The 11,433-nt window shown below is 43.4% G+C and overlaps 1 protein-coding gene across 1 annotated transcript; it reads left to right on the plus strand.

The window, feature by feature from the left end:
* The first annotated feature begins 937 nt into the window (after window positions 1-937).
* On the plus strand, window positions 938-11,064 carry LOC311189724 (amine sulfotransferase-like). Its single transcript, XM_084261447.1, has 7 exons — window positions 938-993; window positions 3,790-3,959; window positions 5,944-6,152; window positions 7,478-7,604; window positions 8,537-8,631; window positions 9,524-9,704; window positions 10,482-11,064. The coding sequence occupies exons 2-7, from the start codon at window positions 3,821-3,823 to the stop codon at window positions 10,604-10,606; spliced, it is 876 nt and encodes a 291-aa protein (XP_084117573.1). The 5' UTR covers window positions 938-993; window positions 3,790-3,820; the 3' UTR covers window positions 10,607-11,064.
* Window positions 11,065-11,433: the final 369 nt, after the last annotated feature.

Here is an 11,433-nt window from a genome sequence, read left to right on the forward strand (position 1 = left end):
GCTAGTTCACAAAGCTGACATGGGACCATAGCTGTTAGTCTTCGGATTCTTCAGAGTGATATGCTAGGGGCTGGGACATCTGAAGGAGCAGTTTCCTGTTTAGTTTTGGTATCAATAGATGTTGTTTTTCATTATTATCAGACACTTGGAATAGAAATTGCAGTTACAAAATAGTAGAGGTGTGCCCGATCAGAGCAGAAAGCAAAACACAACAGGCTTAGTCTCTCACCATAAGGGTTTCCTCTCTGGCTCATTCACATGCTGACCAACCTGACTGATTGGTTGTGCAAGTTTGGGGACTACCTGAGGAATTGATCCAGGTTAAAAAGTAATCCTATACAAAACACAGAAGTGGGGAACAAAATGTTCCTCTTTGTGATGTTGTTGGAGTGTAGGTTTCAGTGAGAAATGTCTCAGGCATTATTTTTTTTCAGTTATAAAATACCTTACAGGGAAACTTAACATTAACACATACACATGATTAACTTAAGTAGCTTATTCCGGGCTAATGGCTGAAACCAGGTTGAATTGGTGGGATTAACCACTTCAGCAGAGTCGTGGATTCAGGCTGTTCTTTGGGACTACTGTCACACATAGCTTGGAGCTGAAAAGGAGTTTGGGAAAAAAAAAAAACAAACCCAAAACAAAACCTAGCAAAAAGAGAAAGATTTTATTCTAATCTTCCTCAAAAATCTTCCTGATTAAAAAAAAAACAGAAATCAATATGAATATTGAAATTTGAATATTGAAATAGTAATAAAAAAAAGTCTGGACTGCTTTCACTTTTTCACCAGTTACATTAGTTCTCTAATCTCTGTCTGCGTTAAAGATAAGCAAATATTGAAAGCAAGCCAGCCAGCCCAGTGTCCACGGGTTCACATTACACTTAAAAAGGAAACGGGATGGCTCATACATCTCTAGAAAGTCTTGCGCTCACCGAGCTGGGACGGAGTAGCGTGCACCTCCGTGGGCACCGAACGGGGAGCAGAGGAGGTAAGTATGCCTGAAATTCCTAGAATCTGTGAGTTAAATGATGCTCTATTAGCCTCCCAGTAAAATAGTAATAATTGTACATAGACCTCTTTTGCAGACCATTTGTTGCCAGAAAGAGAAGCCTGATCCGTGCATGAGACAAGGATGGCTGTCCAGAGCAGGCTTATCTCAGTGCTGGAGGGGACTCAACTTTTTAAAAGAGCAGATAATGGCAGGACAAGGGGGAATGGACTAAAGCTAAAGGAGGGAAAGTTTAGATTAGATATTAGGGGGAAGTTTTTTACAGAGAGAGTGGTGAGGTGCTGGAACAGGCTGCCCAGAGAGGTAGTGGATTCCCCGTCCCTGGAGGTGTTCAAGGCCAGGTTGGATGGGGCCCTGGGCAACCTTGTGTAGATCCAGGCCTGGAGGTTGGTGTCCCTGCCTGTGGCAGGGGGCTGGAACTCTATGATCCTTGGGGTCCCTTCCAACCCAGACCATTCTATGATTCTATGATTCTAAGATTCTATGCTGGTGTAGAAACCGAGGTCTCACATGGGCTTTTCTGTGTCACTCAACAAATAAATCGGAGTCATCGCTCTAAGACCATTAACTAGACAGAGTAAAAATCTGTGGTCACTGTGGATTTAGGAGATTAACTGTCAGACACCTTTGTGTCTCCATTTGGAGGCAGATCTTTGAGATGTGTTTTGGAGATACGTAGCTGGCTGGTACAAGCAAACCTTGTTTATTTTTTCTCCTGTCACACACACTAGATCATGAATAGACTTTCAAGGAAACTGGGCAAGTTGTTTTTTTCCATGGTGTATTTTTTGATGGTATATTCATACATCTGTAATGAATAAGCAGCGCAAAAATCCTTGTCCCAAAGTGATAAAAAAACTAAGAGTTTTGACCAAACAAGATCAGGAAGGTTTTTATATACTTGAATTATATATATTATGAATTATATTATATTATGAATGTGCCTCCTCTTTGTTTCCCTCAAATTCCTTGCTCTTTCTCTTGTAAGAGTAACATTTTTCTGAGAAGGCTCCAGGGGGATCTTATAGTGGCCTTCTGGTACCTGAAGGGGGCCTATAGGAAAGCTGCAGAGGGCCTTTTTACAAGGGCTTGTAGTGATAGGATGAGAGGTAACGGCTATGAACTGGGAGAGAGTAGATTTAGACTAGATATAAGGATGAATTTTTTCACTGTGAGGGCGGTGAGGCCCTGGCACAGGCTGCCCAGAGAAGCTGTGTCTGCCCCCTCCCTGGCAGTGTTCAAGGCCAGGTTGGATGGGGCTTTGGGCAGCCTGGTCTGGTGAGAGGTGTCTTTGCCCATGGAAGGTGGTTTGGAAGAAGACAATCTCTAAGATCCCTTCCAACCCAAACCATTCTGTGATTCTATGATCTGAACATGGGAAAAAACTTCTTCACAGTGAGGGTGACAGGGCACTGGAACAGGCTGCCCAGAGAGATTGTGGAGTCTCCTTCTCTGGAGATATTCAAGACCCACCTGGTGACAATCCTGTGCAACCTGCTCTAGGTGACCCTGCTTTAGCAGGGGAGTTGGATTAGGTCATCTCCAGAGATCCCTTCCAACTCTGTGATTCTGTGAATCTGTGGTGCAGTGCAGCAGGGCAGCACAGGGCTGGGCAAGGAGCAATCACCTGGCTGGGGAATTTCTTGGACCAGGAAGGCAAAAGAGAAGCAGACCCCAAATGTGAGAGGAAGCTAATGATAATAGGTGGGATCAGCAGCCTTATTTCCAAGAGCTGCCTGTTGTGATGACTTCAGATTGCTTGGCTGGTACGTTTTTGGGCAGTCAGCTGATCTGACAAATCTGAGCAAGGGTGAAGTCCCAATGGTAGAGCAGTAGCAAACACAGCAGTCCAAGAGGACATGGGAAGGGCACATATTGCTAAGGAAAGGCAGGGGACAGAGATACTGACAATTCCAGATTGGAAAGTCTCTTTTTCCAAGCATATTTTAACCCACTTAAGACAATGCTTGTGATACCCAAGTCTGGAAGTGAACTTGTGGTCAAGGCTTGTACAGTGTCAAATGCATTTAATAAATAGTTCATTGACTGAGAAGGGAGAGAGCAACTGGGAGCTCACTGAAATCCATGGATGTATTGTTCAGCTCAAAGACTGCAGAGGAGATGCAGATTAAAACCTTCAAACATAGGTGCTGCATTTGGCTCGGGCTCGACTACAAAAGTCGGTCTCTCTATTCAGTGTCTCTTACTCTTCCTGTATCTCCCCAAGAGTTTGCTCTTCCCTTGTCACCACAGCAATGATGATCAATGTCTTCTTCTGGCAAATATATGCCAATGGTCTTAGTGAGACACGAGACAACAGTCTCATAAAACCAGTAGGTGTGTTTCAGAAAATAACACACATTCATGCTTACCCATCCCAGTTTGAAGAAATTTTGCTTATTATGGAAGAAATATTAGTAATGAAGTGGAGAAGTAGTAGAAGGAGGCAGAAATTGTAATTCTGAACACAGTTTTAAGCCACAAAATTCAGAATAAGAGCTTGGTAGTGAAGCTCTGTTCAGGAGCTACTGGCATCCCAAAGAAAACTCTAGTCACACAGATCCTAGTTTTTGCACACACATAGCATACATTTGTGTATGAGTAAAGTGTATTGCTATAAGTATTTCCTTTTTTAATTTTGTTTCCAGAATTGTGCTGAAAACCATTTTGCTAAAATTTGCTTTGTTTGAATTACTCCTTTGCTTGCTTGTTAGTTTCCCTAAGATGACAACTAAAGAAAAAGATAACATAAAACTTTACATTTTCTTATTGCAGTTGATTTGCCGAAAAGGACAAACAATTAACAATGGAGCCATCAAAAGAATATCTATTCGAATACAAAGGGTTTTATTTTGGTGTAAATACTTCACTTGAGTATGTAGCTTCCCTGGAGGATTTTGAAATCAAAGATAGTGACATATTTTTAACGACTTATCCAAAATCAGGTAAGAATGGAATTGTTTCTAAAGAGGGGGGACACTCTGGCTCTATTCAGCCACCTGGGTTTGTTAGCTTTGCTTCTAGACTTGAACAACCTCTGAGTAAATGCAATGTAGCATAAAGTACAGACCCTGCACAGCCATGGCCTGAACAGCCAGGCAGAAGTCTCCCGCTCGAGTCCAGCCACCAGCTGGCTTCACTGTCCTTTTACATGAAATCTAAAGCCTTGACATGCCTAGACCTGTGTGTTTCCATACAAGTTCAATTTATGCTCTAAAACCAGCCTACTCACTTTTCAAGACTGTATTTCTTTAGTGATTAGTAATTAATGACTTGATCACACAGTAAGCAGGGATCTATGACTTAAGCCTTGACATTTCTCGTACCAATCTATGCTTCTACATTCAAGGCCTCCTATGTGCTCTTGGGAACCCCTACCATTGTCCCTTGTTTTAATTCAGCAGCCTTCAAGACACAGCCTTTGGATAAAATAGCCTGTATTTTGTTAGCATGCATCCTTTTCCTGGGGTCACTGATTATCTTGCTGGAATTCACTATTCCCTCAGGTTATCAGTCAAATACCTGAGGCTGAAAGACACTCTTGAGCAAAGCTCAGAAGGAGTGGCAGGGGAACACCAGGTATCACTGTGCTGAAGGTAGCTGAAGAAGCCTGTGGAGTGGTCACAGGCAGCAGAGCGAGGGGACAGAGAGACCAGGTGATGCCAGCTCACCATCAGGCAGCACTGAGGTGAGCTGTCCAAGTAAGGCAGAGAGGGAGGATGAGAAACCGGTATTTAAGGGGTGAAGATGTTGTGACACATCTTTGGAAGTAGGAATTTCATGTTGCAAACTGATGGGCTACCCTTAGACAGGAAGGAGTTGGAAGATGATTTTGAGTTGTGATTTGCACAGCCTGTCATCTCTCTCTCATTCACACCTTTCCCCTATCCTGCCCCACCAGTTATCAATGCAAGGTAGGCTCCAATCCTTTTCTTAAATCTCTACCACTGCACAGAAAAATTGCCCAGGTTGATTATGCCAGGCAGAGCAAGCCATGCAACAATGCTGCAAAATCACTGGGTATTGTTCCTCTGAATCCTAGGCCTATTTATCTTTCTTGCACAATTACTTTACACCTACAACATGCATACAGTCTAATCTCCAGAACCAAGAGCTCCCTTCCCAGGTGAGGTCTTAACAACTAGATTTCAGTTTCAGGTGATTTTCTTTCTCTGTGCTCCTTCAGGGTAACCTACAGCAGTAACTCAATGCTCTTCCACATTGATTTGAATTCTCTCAAGTGCCCATCCTTACTGTTGTGTGAGCTAAACAGTGCTGTTCTTTGCCCAAGTGAGCTGATCATTTAGGATTTGCCTCCCACCATTACCAGCTGGCACATGAACACATACTGGCACAGTGGTTGGCCACCTTCAGGGTCCTGCCTTTTTCAATCATCCTTGCCAGCAGCTTGTGACCCAGGAGTCAGAAGTTCCCCAAAGAACCGCAGAGAGCCTGTTTCTATTTGCTTTGTGGGCCTCATTTGTGCTTTACAAACTTGGTGTTACTAGCTGTTGGCCTCATAACATCTCACAATGCTTTGCAGGACTTCTGGCAGCAAAGGTCTTCTGTAGATCCACTCACTGTGAGGCACTTTTAGGTGCGTGGCTCACAGAAATGCAGCAATTCGTGTTGCCAAGGGAGGGTGAGGTCAGACATAGTTTGTGTGGAAGTTGAGCATAGTCCATAAAGGAACTGAAAGTTTAGTTGGTGCTTTTGCATGGGCAAAACAAAAATACTCTTCCATTCTGTGCTCAACAGTCACCGTGACAATGCGTGCTTTCTTCAGTATGTCAGGTGTTTATAGTCACAAATGGAGTCTCATCATAGCTATGCAGAGGGTCTGTTTATGACAATATACTATCTTTGATTAATAACAATAATAATTTTTTAAAATCAAGCTCAGTTCAAATAGGAAGGTCTCCTTTTCAGGAACTGTGTGGACTCAGAACATTTTGAGCTTAATACTTCATGAAGGCCACCGTAATGGAACAGAGACTATGGAGACTATGGACAGAATCCCATGGCTGGAATACAATATAAAAAATATGGATTATGCAAGCTTCCCTTCACCTCGTGTTTTTGCCACCCACCTGCCTTACTACTTGGTTCCAAGAGACCTGAGAAACAGAAGAGGACGTGTAAGTGATGCTACTTTTCCTATTTTCTTAGAACTGATCATGCCACTTTGTGTCAGGGAATTCACAAGAATCACAAGAATCACAAGAATCACAAGGTTGGAAGAGACCTTTGAAGATCATCGAGTCCAACCATTCCCATCCTATGCTAAACCATATCCCTAAGTACCTCATCTACCCTTTTTTTGAACACATCCAGGGAAGGTGACTCAACCCCCTCCCTGGGCAGCCTGTTCCAGGCCCTGACAACTCTTTCAGTAAAATCTTTTTTTCTAATATCCAATCTGTCCCTGCCCTGGCACAGCTTCATGCCATTTCCCCTTGTCCTATCTCCTGTCACCTGGCTGAAGGGACCATCACCCACCGATCCACAACCTCCCTTGGTCCAAATCCTACCTTTATTCCCTTGCAGTTTCCCACACCTTGGTATCAGTATCACCTGCTTCATATGAGTGGGGAGATCAGGGACTTTCTAAAGCCCATTTCTTTCCGTTTCCTTTTGGCAAATCTCTGAGCTCCAACACTGTTAGAGAGAGGGGCGGTGTGGGTCATCCAGCTGCACTTGTGCCAATTATACAGGGATTCAAAATAGTCATTTTACCCAGTGAGAAGGGTGGTCCAAGGCCGTAATTATTCTGTCTCTCCCTGCAAACATTTGGAACCTTGTAAGGGCAACGTGCCAGGCTCTGTTTTCTCTCCCTAATTAGACATGAAGTGTTAAGGAGCAGAAACTTAGGAGCTGGCACATGCTGCCAGCCGAGAGGCAGGAGGCTGCCCGCCTCTCTGGTGGTGCTGAGTTGGTGCCTAGGGCAGCAGCTCTTGTGTGGTCAGGAGTCAGCAGGAGCCAAAATGAACCTTGTCCATAACAGCTCCTTCTTTTAAGATGCCAGGGCTCCCTCTCACATGTCATTCAAAATTTGCCCTGGTGCTGCCTCTGGCCAGAAGTTTAGGCCACAGAGTACTGATGCTGTCAACACTGCCGAAGCTGTGATTTACAAGAAAGTCATCTTCATTTCATCATGACTGATGAATGTGAGGCTGAATCAGCCTAATGGTTTTCTGGTGTTTTTATTGCCCAAGTGAGCAGCATCACTGAAGCCAGGAGCACTGAGAGCTAGCCACAGGTACTGAACAACTGCAGCTACAGAAATGCCACCACCCATAAACAAATTGACAGCACTACACGCTCCAGAATTTACCCAAGGTGTTTGTCACCTTCAAACTGTTTCCACACATTTTTAGCGGGTCTTGTATGGAAATCTGTGATGATGGTCAGGGTAATGGAGTCTTGTAATACCTCTAAGACTTGTCCTTGTATTGTTTTGCAGGTTATTTATGTTACCAGGAACCCTAAGGATGTTATGGTTTCTTACTACCACTTCTCCAAATTCATGTCCACACTCGAGGAAATACCAGATTTTAACCTTTTCATGGAGAGGTTTTTAGCTGGCAAAGGTAGGAGCCCAAATCACACTGAATCACAGAACTTTAGGAGTTGGAAGGGACCTCGAAAGATTATCTAGTCCAACCCCCCTGCCAGAGCAGGATCACCCCAGAATTAATCACACAGGAATGCATCCAGGTGGGTTTTGAATGTCTCCAGAGAAGGAGACTCCACAACCTTTCTGGGCAGCCTGTCCCAGCGCTCTGTCACCCTCACAGAGAAAAAGTTACTCCTTATATTCACATGGAATTTCCTATGCTCCAGCTTGCACCCATTGCCCCTTGTCCTATCGCTGGCAAATCCTATTCCATAAACTCAGATTGATTGAATAAAATTAATTATATCGATAAATATCACTTACCGGAGCCCTCTGCTATGCTGTAACCTGAATCCAAAGCTGCAGAATGCTGTCTGACTTGACACCATTTCTGATAAAAGATCATAGAATCACAGAATCACAGAATTGTAGGGACTGGAAGGGACCTCGAGAGCTCATCGGGTCCAACCCCCCTGCCAAAGCAGTTCCCCAGCTCATATTGCACAGGGCGGCGTCCAGACAGGGCTGGAATATCTCCAGAGATGGAGATTCCACCACCTCCCATGGTCCAAAGGGAGTGGCATCTTCCTGAGTTTGCTGCTGCCCAACAAAATGCAAGACACTTACTTTATTTGAATGGGATGCTGATTCAGAATATAGCCATTATGACTTAATATATCTTAATACTTTCTGCACTTGGTTAGTGGAGCTGAAGCTGTAAGAATAGACAACAGAAAAGATAAAAAGACTGTGAGCATGCATCCCTTGAGTTATAAAAAAATATAATTTTTTTAAAACTTTCGAAGACCTAAATGTTTAATAATGTTACTGTATTGCTAATTGTTAATAGTATTTATTTTCTCTCTCTCCCTTTTTTGTTTTTTTTTTAATAATTTCCCTGCTAAGTACTTGCCAGTTCGTGGCTGGATCATGTTTCAGGCTGGTACAATCATGCAGAGGATTTCAATATACTCTTCCTTAGCTATGAAGATATGAAAAAGGTGAGGTCAATTATTCAAGATCTTCTCTTCCTACATTGACTGCATTTTCAGACAGCTCTTTCTAATTCCACTTCATGTTGGGAAGTGCTTAATCCTTTGTGGACTAGATTCAAATTGGGATTTCTGAGAGGATGAAGTAACTTGGCTCATTGGCTCATAGTCTTATCAATTACTAGATAATTATTAGGTAAAACACTCCCCTATGTAACAGAAGTTATCTTTGATGCCACCCCAAAAAACCCTTTCTGAAATAGTACAGAACAAGATTTTCACACGTGTCTTTAACAGGAGTGTTGTGCTCATAAAGACAGTTCCATTCAAGGAGGGAAGTGTTGGAAAGGCAGGCTCTGCAGTACTCAAGGAGCTCTCAAACTGCTGTTGGGAAATTTCCTGCTTGGTGGCTACTGGTGACTTTATGCATCTTCTCATTGCCCCAAAGTGGCTTCCCTTCTCCTCTTGGGCAACCGTGGCCACAGCAGTGCAGGCCATGGCATGTGCCACTGCACTCATCCCTCAGCCTTCAGAGCTGGGATTGCTGAGATGGAGCCCTTTGCTAGGACAAGACTGACAAATCCCCCACAGGTTGAGTAGCTCCGTGGTGACAGACACCATACCAGGGGTGACTTTGCCAGAGCATCTAATGCAAGATGCAGATTGGGTTTGCAGCATGGGGAGCAGAAGACAGACTTCCCCATCTCCAAGGGCACGCTGCTGCAGCGAGCTGCAGCATCACTGTTCTCTGGGACTCAACTGATGCAAGTGAGACTGTGCTCACATGAAAATGATGGTCAGTTCTGTACTCAGATGTGTGTCCTTTATTATCCTGTATCCCACCACTGTATGCATTTATTCCCTTGCATCATCAAGACTCTTCAAAGTAACATTATTGCAGGATCTCAGAAGTGCTGTGCTGAAGATCTGCAACTTCCTGGGCAAGAAGCTGAGCGAAGAGGAAGTGGACAGCATTGTAAGACAGGCTACGTTTGAGAACATGAGGAAAGATCCCAGGGCAAACTATGAGAATCTGCCAGATGACATCGTAGCGAAGGACAAGGGGAGTTTTCTACGAAAAGGTAAATTGGAAGCAGCCTGATGCAACAACTGCTTAATCCCACACTTCCTGGTGAGATGAACCTAGGATTTCTGGTCTCAGCTGGAAAGCCCCGTTTTCAGAAGGAGAGTTCAAGTTAGTGGCAAATTAAATTCATAAGAGCAGTTTTATTGCTGTGGCATCAGTACTTTTACCATATTTTCCTAAGGACACTAAAAGGGTAATGTTTTACTGATTGTAAGTCATAACAGGTCTGTCAGATACAGGAAAGGACTTAATGGCTTTACTGAGCCAAGGGAGTAAAATAATATTTCGGTTTTTACTACTTACTTTTCCAGGCAAGTCAACTATGTGAGCACAGACCTTCTTGGCCAACTTCCCTCTGAGTCCATGCATGGCCTCCCTGGGCTCCTGGGCATTGCTAGGACGTCCTAATGCTCAGTGGAGGAGAAGACCTCCAGGGTTTAGAGAGAGTGGCACGCTGAGAGAAAAACAATAACTGTTGCTTTTAATAGTTTCCTTTTTGATCTCAAAGGAATCAGTAAAACACCAGAACAAGTGAGTTTAATAACTTTATGAGGAGTCAGGATTATAGGTTTATGCTGTAGCTTATTCACAGCACTTACATTTGGAAGGATGCCCTCAAAAGAGCACACAGAGCCCCACTTGGCAGGCCAGTGACAAAGGGATGCTGAGGAAAACAGGAATTGCTTCCCAATCCTAGCACTCGCTGCTTGCAGTGGGCTTGAGAGAGGTGCACATTCTGCTTCTCACCTCCTTTTGTTGCCTCTTTCCTCAGGTACAGTTGGAGACTGGAAAAACATCATGACAGTAGCACAGAATGAAAGGTTCGACGAAGTTCTTAAAGAGAAAATGAAGGCCCTGCCCATCAAATTCATCTGGGATATTAATGATGAAATATAGGCTGGTTTTGAGTTTCATCTTTCCTTGGTGTTGATACTGAATGGACTTGTCTGAAGAAGAAAATGAATCCATTTTCAGCTATATTACAGAAATAGTAACAGTGACAACCCAGTCACAAAACGTGGCTCGTCTGAGGAAGCTGTTCGTTTCCACCAGTTACCTGTCTGTAATTTACAAGACATTTTCATTAAATCTTTTAGTAAACTGACTTCCCTTCTTCATGTTTGTCTTTACTTTCATTTAATTTAATAATACCAGAGTTGTAGACAACCAAGTGAGGATAGATTGGTGTTACTAAGGAAAAATATTTCACGTGTGCATTTTGTGAGGCTTCTTTTGGTAGAACCTTCCATGGCCAGGTTGAAGTAAGACTGACCAGCTGTGGTATGGTTATGCTTTGATATGTTTGAGTTCCTGTTTCTTTGGTAAACACTGATAATCATTTGCTATTAAAGTGACCTTATGTTGCATTCTCTGTTGCCTATCGACTGAAACGCTTCATTGTGCTGTCTTCTGTGGTTCTCAAGGTCACGTCTGGCAACTTGCTACTTGAAATACTGAGGAAAAAAAAACAAGCCATAGTCATGGCAGCTTTTATGTGAATATCCACTCTACCATATCCAACGATCTGCTAGATCTACTGATGTAAAAATACTACCAGTTATCTAAGCCTACGCCCTTCCTCGTATACTCACTGACTCACTATCACAGTTTAATCTGTCCATGGGTCAACTCCACACAGCGGCTTGCCCAAGGGCTTCACCTGAGAACATAAGTACAGAGATCTATCTCAACAATTTTTTCTATCAATGACTCAAAAAGCATTC

This window comes from Gallinula chloropus (genome assembly GCF_964237585.1).
Source record: "Gallinula chloropus genome assembly, chromosome: 3".
Taxonomy (NCBI): domain Eukaryota; kingdom Metazoa; phylum Chordata; class Aves; order Gruiformes; family Rallidae; genus Gallinula; species Gallinula chloropus.

Coding starts and splice junctions, on each gene's coding strand:
- LOC311189724 (XM_084261447.1), top strand. CDS start 3,821: ATGGAGCCATCAAAAGAATATCTATTCGAATACAAAGGGTTTTATTTT. Junction 6,153..7,477: donor TGAGAAACAGAAGAGGACGT/GTAAGTGATGCT, acceptor ATTGTTTTGCAG/GTTATTTATGTTACCAGGAA. Junction 8,632..9,523: donor GCTATGAAGATATGAAAAAG/GTGAGGTCAATT, acceptor ACATTATTGCAG/GATCTCAGAAGTGCTGTGCT.